Raw genomic sequence first — 17,099 nt, 5'->3', positions numbered from 1 at the left:
ACGTACAATGCTATTAGGGAGCTACAAATATCACAGATAACGGTTTGGCTTGTTCTCAAAACAAAGCTGAATATGAAACCGCACGTAATTCAAATTCTTCTGGAAATGTAACAGGAAGACTACGTCGAACATACGGATTACGCTACGGCAATGCTGGAAGTCATGGAGGAATATACGTTTGCTGCAAGGCTCATTTTTAGCGATGAGGCAAACTACCACGTATGTGGCAATGTTGACTGCCACAGCATTGGAATGTGGGGAACAGAAAAACCTTGATGTGTAATTGAACGGCACCGTGACTCGCCGAAAGTCGGGTGCAATTAAACAGCGGCGTGACTCACCGAAATTTAACGTGTTTTATGCCATGTCAGCCCAAAAATTGTACCGTTCATTTTTCTTCATCGAGCTAAGTGTTTCGGCAAACCTGGTCATGCTTGAGAAAAGGGATGTTGCCACAGCGTGGTACGAATTCCATGGCCGGCCGGAGTGGCCGTGCGGTTCTAGGCGCTACAGTCTGGAGCCGAGCGACCGCTACGGTCGCAGGTTCGAATCCTGCCTCGGGCATGGATGTGTGTGATGTCCTTAGGTTAGTTAGGTTTAAGTAGTTCTAAGTTCTAGGCGACTGATGACCTCAGAAGTTAAGTCGCATAGTGCTCAGAGCCATTTGAACCATTTGAACGAATTCCATGGATTACATCTTTCAGCAAGATGGAACCTTAACCACATTATCGTACGGGAGGTCCGTAGACTTTTAAATCAACTTCATCCCAACTGTTGGATAGGCCGTACTGGACATGTCGACGCTGTATTGCGCCTTTGAAACACATATGTCTCCGGACCTGACACCCACTGTTTATTTTAATGGGAATATATGTAAAAGACAGTTATAGTCTCATGTGTATAAGAATAAAATGTGTGTAACTATAAAACAAAAAAAGAATTAAAAATTGAAAACTAAACCAAATTAAGAATTACAAAATATAAACAAAAAAGTAATAAAAATAAAAAATGAAAAGAAAAACAAAAAGCCTTCCACAGGGATGTGGCCTTGACGTCAAGATATTTTGATTTAAGTATCTTTGAATCTACCAGATAAGTCGAATTGCTAGATCACTAATCTTACATCCCTGACTCTGCTCAGGACATATTCGCCTTTTTGTGTATGGAGGGAGAGTTTTCATTGTGATATATATATCGCTATGCATTACCTTAGCCGTTGATAGTCGGTTCATTCATTTTGAATTGCCCTGTACATCTGACTAACAAAGAATGGCAATATAAATTGGGACCGTCAGAAACTGTGAGTAAGCCAAGTTAAATGTTTCGATTGATTGGTAATAAACAGCAAAAACACCGTTTGCACGGTACTGCTTGAGTCTGTGGTCTCCATTTAAGGGGGACGCCGGTCCTATGCGAAGAAGTGCATAGACAGTGGTATACAGCCAGTTTGTATATTAAGAGAGTGTGACAGTAATTCAGCAAATGAAGCCATGGCAGACACGAAATAAAATGAGTGATTCTCCGAAAAACCTATTTAATAATTTCCAGAGATGGATATTCGTGAAATATTATATCAATGTTTTTCAGCTTTGAACTTATCGTATTTGGATCGTAAATACAGACTTCATGCACTGGCATTTAAGGAGTTTATTGTGAAAATTTTTCTCGGTTTCCTTGCGTCACCAACTTACAGTAAAAACGCGAGCTATCGACAATAAACTCGTCCTTCTTCTGGGGCAAATGACTGCTTGTAATATCTTACAAATAGTATGACTGTTCTGCTACTGGTCGACCTACTACACTCTGACGTCATGCCACCAGAAATTGTGTCGTATCTGAGGTGATCGTGGCGTCAACACTCCTGTCGTATGTCGTCGTGGGAAATATCGTGTAATTGTTTATTTTACTTATGCGTGGCTAACAACAAAATTAGAATACAGATCAACTCGCGCAGCTTGTTGCTTTTCGAAGGTTAGAGAACAATTGAAAATTATCTTAAAATTCACTTTTTACCGAGAAAAGTTCCCATTTAACAGTTGCCATGCTGTTATAATGCTCAAGAGGAATCTACTGTCTTAGATAGATTTGGTCACAATCTTTACTTGCTCTAATGAAAACTAAGTTTCCTAGACCATTTTACAGGATAGTTCACTTACCTCTAGTGAGTTAGTTTGAGCAGCTGCCTAGGAAACTTTATCGAAAATGCAGTGAGGAACGTCACTGGCGTGTCAGTTGAAGAATATTGAAGCGAAAACAGACCTGTTAATGTTCTTCTGCTCTCCTCAATACTGACCGTGAGACAACAGGTTGTTCTTCATTGTTACTATCACAAGTCGATACAAGCTGTCATACCCTCGACATCATATCCACGAATAGCGCTAAAGGCAATGCAATACACCGCTTAACAAAAATACTGAAGTACGCCGATTGGGAGGAGGGAACGGAATGAAATACCATGGCTTGAGAAGGTATGTGCTGTTATCGGAGTGATTAAAAAGTCGAGTCAAATTTACAAAGACGACTTATGTCTCGCAAAAACCTATTTAATAATTTCCAGGGTTGGTTATCCATGAAATATTGTATGAGCCCTCTTGCCAGTAGGAAGTACGTGGATGCATGCACTGATTTGATTATAGAGCGTGTCATAAAGCGAATGTACCCTCTCCTGAAGCGAGTTGGCCAACAACAGTTGTAGCTGGTCCTTGATATCCTGCATGCTGATACTCGGGCGGAGTTGACGCCCGAGATGTTCCCAGGAGTGTTGCATCGGGAACGAACGTGAGGATCTTGCAAGCCATTGGAATACGTCAACATCACGCACACTGTTCATAGAGACGCTTGCTATTTGTGGATGAGCGTTATTCTGTTAAAAAATGGCACCATGATAATATCACAAGAGAGCTAACACGTCAGGAACCGGGATGTGACGTACGGCTGTGTCGGTATCAGCCGTGACCTAGAGTCGTAGCCGTATACCATGACATTAGGGTAACACCGCTGTGCGTCTTCAAAACACTGGAAGAATTGAAACTCTCCTCGGGTCGCTGTGACACTCGGCGACGATGGTTATTCAGGGTAATGCAGAACCGCGATTCAGTTCAACACAATGCAGAATAATTCATCGGCAGTCCATGCATCCTGGTCATGGCAGAATTCCATTTGAGCGCGGGATTAGCCGAGCGGTCTTAGGCGCTGCAGTCGTGGACTGTGCGGCTGGTCCCGGCGGAGGTTCGACTCGTCCCTCGGGCATGGGTGGGTGTGTTTGTCCTTAGGATAACTTAGGTTGAGTAGTGTGTAAGCTTAGGGACTGAGACCTTAGCAGTTAAGTCGCATAAGATTTCACACACATTTGAAAATTTTTTGAGCATTCCATTTGTGTTGTGGTGCTAACGACAGCCTGCGCGATGGACTACATTTGTCCAATCCAACTCCTGTTAGTTTTCGATCAATGGTGCGTAATGACGAAGGATGACGCAGGGGTCCCGTTACTTCATCTCGTTTGGCAGTAGCCGGCCGTGGTGGCCAAGCGGTTAAAGGCACTACAGTCTGGAACCACGCGACCGCTACGTTCGCAGGTTCGAATCCTGCCTCGGGCATGGATGTGTGTGATGTCCTTAGGTTAGTTAGGTTTAAGTAGTTCTAAGTTCTAGGGGACTGATGACCTTAGAAGTTAAGTCCCATAGTGCTCAGAACCATTTCGTTTGGCAGTCGCAGGTGTGAAGGCGTTCGGTGTGCTTGGTGCGCAGTTCGACGATGCTCCACCGTGCGGGCACACCTGGGCGACCAGCACCTTCACGACCAATAAATCTCTCCTCCCGTTCCCATGCTGTCCGACATCGGACCGCTGTCATATCCGAATCCACCATAAATTGGATATTCCACGATTCTACGTATCTTTAACATAATGCGGCGCGTCAGCAACCGTATATGTATAGAAAATAAACAATTTTGTCAGCCTTCAGTTGCAAAATAATTTTTACTCGTTTACCTAGGTTTCGATTCCAGTAATGGAATCTTCTTCAGAACCTATAAATTAAACCACATACGGACATATATTACTCACTGAAATGCATCATCAGTCTAATGATTGAATAATGAAAGAAATCGTGATACTTACAAAAAATTAAATTATTTTGAGAGCCAAACACTGGCCATGTCACAGACTAAAAATTAAAACAATAAAGACGCATAATCATAAGATTATGTCTGTCAAGATTAAAACCATTAAGGCGAACGTAGACGGAGCTACGCCGGCCAGAAATAAGGACCACATGTGAGCGGCACGGAAACTAGGCGTCGCGAGCAGGTTCTTAAGAAGATTCCATTACTGCAATCGAAACCTAGGTAAACGAGTAAAAATTACCTTGCAACTGAAGGCTGAAAAAATTGTTTATTTTCTATTCCACGATTCGACCAGCCTGCGAAATGGAAACGAAATGGAAACCCACAATGACGCCACTTTCAAACTGAGTCAGATGCTGATAACACTTACACGAATACGCAGCATCTCGGTTTCATTCATAGTGATCACTCAACATACGAAGCTGTACAACCCCCACGTACACGTTAACAGGCCTGGTAACAACACTAAACGCGAACAACAGTAGTCACTCTCATGGTCGTTCTACCTGTCACAGATCATTGTAACCGTAATCATTCACATGCTTGCCTGTGATGTGTACGTGTACTAAGTTAGACTGACATATGACAATGTCTTCTGCTGGCCCCACTTTTGTCGGGCAGTGCATAAAGCAGTGAAAGTACCAATACCCATTTTACAACAGGTGTCACAGAGATTCTGGACATTAGAAACAAACTGTGGAAGCCGATCCCTCACAGCAGACAGATGAAATAAAGTCTAATGAACTTATGTATGGAAATACATGGTTACCTTGTAGTTCCTTTTACGTTATGTAGCACCCAGTGGTTGAGACCTTTCCGTTCACTGACAAAGGGCTGTGCTGTTCTCCATGACGGCAGCGGTATGCATTTGAGTTCGTTACTTTCAGGAGTCACAAAAATGGTTCAAATGGCTCTGAGCACTATGGGACTCAACTGCTGTGGTCATAAGTCCCCTAGAACTTAGAACTACTTAAACCTGACTAACCTAAGGACAGCACACAACACCCAGCCATCACGAGGCAGAGAAAATCCCTGACCCCGCCGGGAATCGAACCCGGAAACCCGGGCGTGGGAAGCGAGAACGCTACCGCACCACCACGAGATGCGGGCTCCGGAGTCACAGTACTTCCCCACCTCTGGAGAGATGATCAGTCCAAGATGCCTCCTCTTTTTGGAAGAAGTGTGTAGGAACACGAAAGGTCGTGCGGTGGCTATATGATAGTGACCCACCCCTCACTACGCCAAGAGTCTATAGCGTGTAACGAACTGGAGCCTACATTGTACGGATAAAGTGTTATTTATTATGGAAATCATGAATTTCTTAATACGTGTTCATTAAATTTCATGTGTTGTTTATTCTCCCAGGAATCGTTTCTCATAATTAGCTCCGATTGTTGAAAATCTGCTTGTAAGTCCTGACTTCGATGAGACATTCTCCACCAGTGAGCCTTCCTCCATTTTTAGAGGGAGAGTTGGAGGGAACACCAGTAATTGCCCCCGTGTAACTGTCGTGTTCTTGCTGTACAGTAAGCCCGAGAAGTACATCGAGACGTCGGAGCACGGCCTGGTGATCATCGCGGTGACGGAGGCGGACGCGGGCCGCTACGACTGCTGGCTGGGCGGGGCGCTGCTCTGCTCCTACAACGTCACCGTCGACACCCACCGCTGCTCGCCGCCCGGAAAGTCGCACGACTACCAGAAGATCTACTCCGACTGGTGCCACGAGTTCGAGAAGTACAAGACCGCCATGAAGTCCTGGGAGCGCAAGCAGGCGGTGAGTATTTACTGTATCTTCGTCGATAAGGGTCAGACTGTGCTGTGTTAACAACGGCATAAGCGTTAAAATTGACTGTGATCTAGGTGTTACAAATTAGTATAAAGCTAATCAGATCACCGAAGAGAACACAGATATATGGGACGCTCAAATGAAAACGAAACAGATGAAAAAAAAGTAAGTGAATCTGTTGTTGTCGAGGTCTTCAGTCCAGAGACTGGTATGATGCAGCTCTCCATGCTACTCTATCCTATGCAAGCTTCTTCATCTCCCAGTACCTACTGCAACCTACATCCTTCTGAATCTGTTTACTGTATTCCTCTCTTGGTCTCCCTCAACGATTTTTACCCTCCACGCTGCCCTCCAGTACTAAATTGGTGAGCCCTTAATGCCTCAGAACATGTCCTTCCAATCGATCCCTTCCTCTAGTCAAGTTGTGCCACAAACTTCTCTTCTCCCCAATTCTATTCAATACCTCCTCATTAGTTATGTGATCTACCCATCTAATCTTCAGCATTCTTCTGTAGCACCACATTTCGAAAGCTTCTATTCTCTTCTTCTCCAAACTAGTTACCGTCCATGTTTCACTTCCATACATGGCTACACTCCATACAATTACTTTCAGAAACGACTTCCTGACATTTAAATTTATACTCGATGTTAACAAATTTCTCTTCTTCAGAAACGCTTTCCTTGCCATTGCCAGTCTACATTTTATATCCTTTCTACTTCGACCATCATCAGTTATTTTGCTCCTCAAATAACAAAACTCCTTTACTACTTTCAGTGTTTCATTTCCTAATCTAATTCCCTCAGCATCACCCGACTTAATACGACTACATTCCATTTTCCTCGTTTTGCTTTTGTTGATGTTCGTCTTATACCCTCCTTTCAAGACATTGCCCACTCCGTTCAACTGCTCTTCCAGGTCCTTTGCTGTCTCTGACTGAATTACAATGTCTCGGTGAACCTCAAAGTTTTTATTTCTTCTCCATGGATTTTAATACCTACTCCGAATTTTTCTTTTGTTTCCTTTACTGCTTGATAAATATACTGATTGAATAACATCGGGGACAGGCTACAATCCTGTCTCACTCCCTTTCCAACCACTGCTTGCCTTTCATGCCTCTCGACTTTTATAACTGCCATATGGTTTCTGTACAAATAGTAAATAGCCTTTCGCTCCCTGTATTTTACCCCTGCCACCTTCAGAGTTTGAAAGAGAGTATTTCACTCAACAATATCAAAAGCTTTCTCTAAGTCTACATATGCTAGAAACATAGGTTTGCCTTTCCTTCATCTATTTTCTAAGGTAAGTTGTAGGGTCAGTATTGCCTCACGTGTTCCAACACTTCTACGGAATCCAAACTGATCTTCCCCGAGGTCGCCTTCTACCAGTTTTTCCTTTCGTCTCCAAAGAATTCGTGTTAGTAATTTGCAGCCGTGGCTTATTAAACTGACCGGTAATTTTCACATCTGTCAGCACCTGCTTTCTTTGGGATTGGAATTATTATATTCTTCTTGAAGTGTGAGGGTATTTCACCGTCTCATACATCTTACTCAGCAGATGGTAGAGTTTCATCAGAGCTGGCTCTCCCAAGGTTGTCAGTAGTTCTAATGGAATGTTGTCTACTCCCGGGGCCTTGTTTCGACTCAGGTCTTTCAGTGCTCTGTCAAACTCTTCACACAGTATCATATCTCCTATTTCATCTTCATCTACATTCTCTTCCATTTCTATAACATTGTCCTCAAGAACATCGCCCTTGTATAGACCCTCTATGTACTACTTCCACCTTCCTGCTTTCCCTTCTTTGCTTAGAACTGGGTTTCCATCTGAGCTCTTGATATTCATACAGGTCCTTCTCTTTTCTCCAAAGGTCTCTTTAATTTTCCTGTAGGCAATATCTATCTTACCCCTAGTGATATGCGCCTCTACATCCTTACATTTGTCCTCTAGCCATGTCTGCTTAGCCATTTTGCACTTCCTGTCGACCTCATTTTTGAGACGTTTTTTATTCCTTTTTGCCTGCTTCATTTACTGCATTTTTGTATTTTCTCCTTTCATCAATTAAATTCAATGTCTCTTCCGTTACCCAAGGATTTCTATTAGCCCTCGTCTTTTTACCTACTTGATCCTCTGCTACCTTCTCTATTTCGTTTCCCAAAACTACCCATTCTTCTTCTATTGTATTTCTTTCCCCCATTCTTGTTAATCGTTCCCTAATGCTCTCCCTGAAGCTCTCTACAACCTCTGGTTCTTTCAGTTTATCCAGGTCCCATCTCCTCAATTTTCCACCTTTTTGCAGTTTCTTCAGTTTTAATCTACAGTTCATAACCAACAGATTGTGGTCAGAGTCCACATCTACCCCTGGAAATGTCTTACAATTTAAAACCTGGTTCCTGAATCTCTGTCTTACCATTATATAATCTAACTGATACCTTCCAGTATCTCCAGGCTTCTTCCATGTATACAACCTTCTTTCATGATTCTTGAACCAAGCGTTAGCTATGATTAAGTTATGCTCTGTGCAAAATTCTACCAGGCGGGTTCCTCTTTCATTCCTTACTCCCATTCCATATTCACCTACTACGTTTCCTTCTCTTTCTTTTCGTGCTGTCAAGTTCCAGTCACCCATGACTATTAAATTTTCGTCTCCCTTCACTATCTGAATAATTGCTTTTGTCTCATCATACATTTCAAACAACTCTATTGTTTCAAAAGTAATCGGTATAACTGTCAATACATTTATCTCACAGTGAGACCAGAAGGTCAATCACTTCATGGAAAACATTTGTGGTTGCTTACAGGACCCTGACTGTACAGAGGTATGCACCCCATCATCCGAAGCATATCGATGCCCACGAATGAATTTCTTCAGGGCTCCAAAAATATGGTAAAAGCAGTGGGAGAGATTGGAACTGTGTGAACGATGTTTGAAAGTTTCACAGCGAAACTTTTGCAGCGTAACCGAAACAAACTTGACACTGTGTGAGCCGGCGTCCTCATAGTTCTAATCTCTCCCCACGTGATTCTCATATTTTCGAAGCCTCGAAGAAAGACACTCGTGATCTTCGTTTTGCTTCGGAGGAATAGGTGCACTCGTGCGTTCAGTCACCGTTCACTGGGCAACCGCAAACGTTTTCCAAGTAAACGTTGACCGTCTTGTCTCACGCCGCGATACAAGTGTAATAGTTTTAAAATAAGAAACGGGTGACGTACTTTTTTCCCATCTGCTCCGTTTTAGTTTCAGTGCCTCTTATATATCTGAACAGTCAGAGAAGCAGTCAAAATCTAACTTCTGTCTGCTAAAATGAGACAGTAAAAAAAAAAAAAAAAAAGAAAAAAAAAGAAAAGAACAGACACAAATTACGGTCGCCCCTCTAAAAGTCAAATGGGGTATTGCAGGAAATTAATGGATCGTAATAGGAAGTTTGTCTCATTTTACAAAATGTTCAAATGTGTGTGAAATCTTATGGGATCTAACTGCTAAGGTCATCAGTTCCTAAGCTTACACACTACTTAAACTAAATTATCCTAAGGACAAACACACACACCCATGCCCGAGGGAGGACTTGAACCTCCGACGGCACCAGCCAGCATTTTACATTTACAGATTTACCATAGTTTGCAACGTCTCTGGCACATTTTTTTTTTCAAATGTGTGAAAGAAATTAGTTGTTCCTATAACAGAAGTAACTCAACACTTCACTATTCCTGTGTACCTTTAAATGTGAATTCCACTTATGAAGGAATGGTGATTTAGAAGTAATTCCATTGTAGACGTTCTTTGTCTCGAAGACTCATAGGTTGGAGCAAGGCTACTTCACTATATCTGTAAGGGCGCTGGACACCAAAGTACTGTTGCTGTCATATCAAACTTCAGATTGATGTTTACCTAGCCGAATTTAATATTGTTGTGTATAAACAACATTTACATGAGTCCAATGAGTACTCCGCCTTGTATTTTCGCTAATACACTCGTGTTCGTAGTCCATGCGCATGGTCCTGGCTGTACGATTTGCTTCAAAACATTATTCTACAACGGAATCATTTTCGCTGTCACTTAACTATCTCGAATTCTCCGTTCTAAAACATTCCCATCTGCGGAGGATTCGTTTCAACAGATATTTAAACACCATTTTTCCCGATCTGTTACGTCCTCTAGGCGGAGGTTATAGCTCGTCTTGCTGTTGACAACTTGCACTGGTTACTCAGAACGCTATGAAGACTGCCCACCGCAATGATGAATGCAACCTGCCGACACTGCGGGCGCGTGACACACTAAGGAAAGTTGATGAGCAGAGCAGAGAAAATTATAGGATAATTATGGCGACGATACGGGTGGCAAATGAAGAAATCCACTGACATAAGCGGCTTTGGCAAAGGGCAGATTGTTATGGTGCGGCGCTCGGGGACAAGGAACTTGTAAACTACGGAGATGGTCAGCTGTTCGCGTGGTACTCTCATCAGCGCCTACGGGTAGTGTTTGAAGCGTCCAGCGCTCATTGCTGGTTTCTCAGCAGACGACCCGTAACTTTTCCCACGGGATTATCAAGACTGGAGGGTGAATCAATAGAAACGTGGGCACCTGGTAGAATGAATCCTATTTCTTCCTGTACCAGCTAGATTTCACGTCCAGATACAACATCATTGAGGTTAGCGGCTGCTCCAAAAATGCACCGTGCCATGCACACTGGCCAGTTTCGGCTGTTATTCTACTGGGAAGAATCTAATTTTTCCATGGGACATCTGGTAGTATCTACACTACTGGCCATTAAAATTGCTACACCAAGAAGAAATGCAGATGAAACGGGTATTCATTGGACAAATATATTATACTAGAACTGACATGTGATTGCATTTTCACGCAATTTGGGTGCATTAGATCCTGAGAAATCAGTACCCAGAACAACCACCTCTGGCCGTAATAACGGCCTTGATGGGCCTGGGCATTGAGTCAAACAGATTTTGGATGGCGTGTACAGGTACAGCTGCCCATGCAGCTTCAACATGATACCACAGTTCATCAAGAGTAGTGACTGGCGTATTGTGACGAGCCAGTTGCTCGGCCACCATTGACCAGATGTTTTCAATTGGTAAAATATCTGGAGAATGTGCTGGCCAGGGCAGCAGTCGAACATTTTCTGTATCCAGAAAGGCCTGTACAGGACCTGCAACATGCGGTCGTGCATTATCCTGCTGAAATGTAGGTTTTCGCAGGGATCGAATGAAGGGTAGAGTCACGGGTCGTAATACATCTGAAATGTAACGTCCACTGTTGCAAGTGCCGTCAATGCGAACAATAGGTGACCGAGACGTGTAACCAATGGCACCCCATACCATTACGCCGGGTGATATGCCAGTATGGAGATAACGAATACACGCCTCCAATGTGAGTTCAGCGCGAGGTCGCCAAACACGGATGTGACCATCATGATGCTGTAAACAGAACCTGGATTCATCCGAAAAAATGACGTTTTGCCATTCGTTCACCCAGGTTCGTCGTTGAGTACATCATCGCAGGCGCTCCTGTCTGTGATACAGCGACAAGGGTAACCGCAACCATGGTCTCCGAGCTGATAGTCCTAGCTGCTGCAAACGTCGTCGAACTGTTCGTGCAGATTGTTGTTGTCTTGCAAACGTCCCCATCTGTTGACTCAGGGATCGAGACGTATCTGCACGATCCGTTACAGCCGTGCGGATGAGACGCCTGTCATCTCGAATGCTAGTGATACGAGGCCGTTTGGATCCAGCACGGCGTTCCGTATTACCCTCCTGAACCCACCGATTCCATATTGTGCTATCAGTAATTGGATCTGGACCAACGCGAGCAGCAATGTTGCGATACGATAAACCGCAATCGCGATAGGCTACAATCCGACCTTTATCAGAGTCGGAAACGTGATGGTTCGCATTTCTCCTCCTTACACGAGGCATCACAACAACGCTTCACCAGGCAACACCGGTCAACTGCTGTTGGTGTATGAGAAATCGATTGGAAACTTTCCGCATGTCAGCACGTTGTAGGTGTCGCCACCGCCGCCAACCTTGTGTGAATGCTCTGAAAAGTTAATCATTTACATGTCACAGCATCTTCTTCCTGTCGGTTATATTTCGCGTCTGTAGAACGTCATCTTCGTGGTGTAGCTATTTTGATGGCCAGTAGTGTAAAAAACCATGACATCTTTGTACCACGTGAGCATTATTGCGGACCACGTCATCCCTTCATGCTTGATGTCTTCCATGCTGCGATCGCATGTTCTATCAGGATAACTGTCCTTGTCACACGCCCAGAATAGAGCTACACTTGTTTCAGAAGCAAGACGGTGAACCCATATCGAGGCGTTGACATCAGATTTGCTTGCTCTGGGCCTGATCGAACACATCTGACGCTATCAGGTGCCAGCTCTGTACCCACAATGCACCGGCCCGTAATTTTACGGGAATTACGTGACCTGTGCTTAGATATCTGTTGTCAAATATCTGTAGGCATATCGCATGAATGCCACAAAGAACCGCTAACTGCCTGAGCTCTGTGTGGACCAACATGCTACTAAGCGGATATTCACAATGATTTGGCTTATCAGTATGTTTCTGTAGCTTCTTAGGTCGTCTATATACACGCCTGCCATTTGAGTGTGTTTTACATGTTTTTGTTCGGGTGGGATTGTGACTCTCAGCACGTGTCCCTACTGGCGAAGCCGCCTTTCCTCGTTTATCTCTACAGTGGAATGTGTATCAGACATCTGCCAGATACTGTCACTGTTGGCACAGTCACTAGGCAAGCACTGCAGTGATGTGAAGGCTCGTGCACATAGACATGTTTTTAAATTTGAACTGCTGTTGCTACCAGTCACTTCAGCACAGAGGTAGTGAGTGAGCGTTCATCTTGAATATCGTATCCTACATGTACATTGTCGTTTGTTTGTCACAGAACAGCATGGTGAGCTGATGCGACAACGCTTTGTAAATGGGACATAAGGTATTTTAAGGCTTCTATATCCCTCAGAACAGGTTTCTATCGGAACGTTTCTTAAGTAGCCTTTTTTCCCAAAGAGACTTTTTGTGATATACCATCACCGCCCAAATTGACTTAGGTGTTCATACTACTCCTCGAATAGTTGCTGTGTACTATCTCTTGTGACAGTAACGACCATGACATATCAGCCTTGAGAGAGATAGAGATGTGTTCTGTTGCAGCTCTCGTGTGATGGTGTCAGCGCCAAAAATGATCAATTACGCTGTCCCTTGATAATTTCAGCTGTCATTGGAAACATGCTCGATATTTAGCTACAGTCAGTTAATGCAAATTTTTTTATGTCCCTGTGCAGATTGTTTCTCATGTTGAGGAGCTGATGTGATGCTGCCAGAGATAGAGTAACCAGACCACAATGTAGTCAAAGGCTTTCTCCATATCTAGGAATTCAGCGTGTGATAGTGTGCTGTCCCTTCGATATTTTCAACGAGTTGACAGGCATTCAAGATGGCATTAGTTGTAAAATTTTTAATGAAACCGCAATGGTTTTCAGGAGAGCTGGATGATGGTATGCCTATTCTCTGCCAAGATGTTTTTCAATTACGACTGCGTTGTGTGAGGAATAGAACTGGAAGGTAGGTGGCACATTCGGCTGCTTCGACATAGTGCTTCGAGAAGGCGATGGTTACGTATGCAGCTGGTCACTATATACATTCATGAAAATGCTTACATTACCAAAGAACCTAATAGGTCAAGCTATCACTTCGCTGTGCAATTCCTTCAGTGTTAAAAGACAGAAGGTATGGCTTCCAGAAGAAGAGACTTCAATTAATTGATGTTATTTGCTGCTCTCTTTGGTGCAGCACTGATGGCAGACTGATTTATTTGCTATGCGACTTTTGATATTTCCACGTTAGAAAATTTATTACTGAAAATATCATTAGAATATTTTCTATCACTAAACCGCATCTTGGTGATAGCAGTCAGAAAGAGTGTAAGCTTCCTAAAAGAGAAATCTCACTTCTTCGTTACATCACTTTTCGCCCTCTCTTACTTCCCGTCACAGGCATTCATATGAACGATAAGAATGGACAAACAATGAAAACGTAATTTAGCGTTGGTTTGTAAATGAACGGGTCGTATAAAGAGGAGTTAACTGCACCTTCAGTACAACCTGTCTGGTAATAATGTGTATCTTGTTAGGCTATATGATATCCAAAAGTGCACCAAAGTTGCGTTATTGATCCCCATCCCGGCGGAGGTTCGAGTCCTCCCTCGGCCATGGGTGTGTGTGTTTGTCCTTAGGATAATTTAGGTTAAATAGTGTGTAAGCTTAGGAACTGATGATCTTAGCAGTTAAGTCCCATAAGATTTCACGCACATTTGAACATTTGATCCCACAGGCAGAAATATGGTAAACAAGCATCTGGCCAAATGAAAAAGATATCAATTTTCTGTTAAACTTCCCACTAATGACGCCTACCGTTATTAGGTTAGCACAATAGATGTCAGTGAATGAAGTTTAGCACTCATCAACCCACCTGTTGGTTTAAAATATAACCGAAGATGAAACTCGCCTTAAGGGACACAAGCAATCATAGTTCCTACAGAGAATCAGCATATGAAACATTAGACCACTGTTCAGATACCTTCACAAATGATATTGTTGTAGATAATCCATAGCGCTAATCCTGTGTTCCGTATGATATATGAGTAATAAGAATACTTGTTTTGCAGCAATGCCTGGCGCGACAGAATGAAAGCAACCAAAACGCACATCCAAACGAGATCTATCACGGTTCACTGATAAGGTAACGTGGCAACGCTAAGTGAGGCACATGGCTGGAGAACGTGGCTCCCATCTGCTCAGCGAGCGCCTCATTCTTGGCTGCCTCAGAAGCGTGGTTCGATGGCCCCGGAGACCGTGCACAGTATTCACGCGAACTCGCAGCTCTTCCTAAACTGACGGCTGTTGGTGGCAAGATGGACCAGCGGCTGCAAGTGCTCTGAGCTGTGAATATTGTACGCTCATATGATGTTTGTTTGCTGATATGTCAGTACATTGACTGATGGGTAACTTACTGTGGTAGGTAGCACTTGGGACCTGGACACAAACTGATTTAGGTTTTCTAGAAAATGATTTATGAGTAGGGACAATAACAGTGTTTCTTAGTATGTGTCTTGTTGGGGAACATGACATCGAGAAATTTATCGTTGATGAACGTTACTTATCTCTTAGCCCCTGTAAAAAGTTCCCCAAAGGAAGGTCTTGTGGGATGTTACCTTTCCAGCATGTCTGCTAACAACATCCACTGTATAACAGCTAGTGTTTGTGTTGAAGAAAGTAGAATTTATTTGTGCTGTGAATGTAACACACGGTAGACATAACAGTTGCAAGAGTAATAAATTACTGTTGCTGTCTGACAAGAAGCAGATATCTGACTTACAGTGGCAAAAAAATGACATATGTCCCTTTAATGTTGCTATCTGACAATGTCAAACTGAAAAAAATTGTTTTGTTCAGATCACAGGTAAATAGATTGAACTTCCCATGTTAACATTGCTTTTGCTTAATTTTTGAACTTCATTTAGGAAATGAAAAGTTATTAGAATTTCTTTGGGGAAAACTGGTTCTTCTTTATAGTCTTAGATGAGGTCTGTGTCCACTTAACCACAGTGCTACCCACAAAAGACTATTTCGAAGTTTGACATTTGAATGAATGACTGTTTGTATATAAATGGTGCAGTGCTAAAAATGAACTGTGTCTGTTTGGTGTTCCTGAATATTTGTGAATGTATTTGATGAACTCCCCCACCCATAAAGATATTTAATGGATCTGTGATATTTTTCTATCATCCTTCATTGTTTTAAAAAGGAAGAAAGAGGAATAAATATTTCAGTGAATGTAGATTAAGACAAGTATAAAATTTGTATGAATGTGACAGAGAATCCATGGTTTACAATGTAAGAAACAATATTCTGCTAAATGCTTACCTCAAATAACTTCCCTGCTGTTCAGCATTTTTCTACATCATAACTAATTTAAAAGCTGGAATTATGCTGCAAAAGATAATACCTGTCACCTGCATTAATGTTTACTGTCTGTCTCCGACTGGTTCTTGAAACGTACTGAGTGGATTATAAGCCACAAAAAGTGGTGCTACAGATATAATCTTGGCTTCAGAAGTCATTGGAGGACCTGCAAACTGTTTTCACTCTGTGCATGTGAAATATTAAGAGAAAATCCCAAATAACTACAATAATAATTATCTTTTATGCAATGAAAGTAATGCATAATTCTGACTACTATGAGGCATATCTGTTATGTAGTATACTCAAAATTTTAAAACTCAGCAGTAACAGGATATATATGTCATTAGCAATAAGAGATGAAGATATATTGTTGTTAAATATATTCTTAAGCTCTATGGATAAAACATCAGCTATTTGTCTTCCGGAAATTGAAATAAGCTACAATTTGTCCATATTTTCCATTTATTTTGCTTTATTATGAAGTGAGAACAATAGAACCAGTCTTCATGAGTTGCCTCACGAATTTGGTTTTATTTTATTTGTGGTTGATTGTTACAGGAAAATGATAAATTATTAATTGCTTTGTTAATTGTGAACTATGTTTACTAGCTTACTAAGAATTGTCCTAACTGTGGAGATATTTACACATGTTGCATGATGCAAAAATTGTCTTTTCTTTTCAACATTGTGCCAGTAATTCACCTTCATTTGTAAAAAGTTTGAAAATGTAATAAAATGTAAGCTGTGTCCATTCTCAAACATTTCCAGTTTTATTCAGGTAGGTACAACAAATATTCTCATGCATAAATCAGGAAGCATTCTACTGCTTTCTAAAGCTGTGTTAAAGTCCATTCACAGTTTGTTGACCGTCATAGTAACAGCAGACTCTTAACATTTTCAGAGTACAAAAACTTTAATGCATTTGCAATCCGAAACATTTCAGGCCTCCAGTTACACTGAAATTCTTGGTAAGTAAAATCCTGTAGTGAATAGTTTTAAATGCTGTCAAATCTAGGACTTTTTGTGAAAATTGAAGCATATGAAACTGTGTGAGTTTTGAAGTTTGAAATTCATTCAGATGTTATGTGACAGTCATATGTAACACTGAAGTTTGACATTCACTTTTTCCATATAATAAGGCTACAAAGAAATTTTTCAATGTTTCTGTACAGTCTTCCTGTTATTTATTTTT

The 17,099-nt window shown here is 42.1% G+C and overlaps 1 protein-coding gene across 2 annotated transcripts in view; it reads left to right on the top strand.

Moving 5' to 3' along the window:
• LOC124804668 (semaphorin-2A-like) overlaps positions 1–16,620 on the top strand; it is a 1,059,692-nt gene extending 1,043,072 nt beyond the window's left edge. For both annotated transcript variants that reach the window (XM_047264910.1, XM_047264909.1), the window contains 2 exons: positions 5,650–5,896; positions 14,611–16,620. In XM_047264910.1, coding sequence (XP_047120866.1) covers positions 5,650–5,896; positions 14,611–14,688 — 325 coding nt within the window. In that variant the 3' untranslated portion in view covers positions 14,689–16,620. The remainder of the gene's footprint in view (positions 1–5,649; positions 5,897–14,610) is intronic.
• The last annotated feature ends 479 nt before the right edge of the window (positions 16,621–17,099 follow it).

This window comes from Schistocerca piceifrons, chromosome 7, assembly GCF_021461385.2.
Source record: "Schistocerca piceifrons isolate TAMUIC-IGC-003096 chromosome 7, iqSchPice1.1, whole genome shotgun sequence".
Taxonomy (NCBI): domain Eukaryota; kingdom Metazoa; phylum Arthropoda; class Insecta; order Orthoptera; family Acrididae; genus Schistocerca; species Schistocerca piceifrons.
This window is presented reverse-complemented; position numbering and strand designations above follow the sequence as displayed.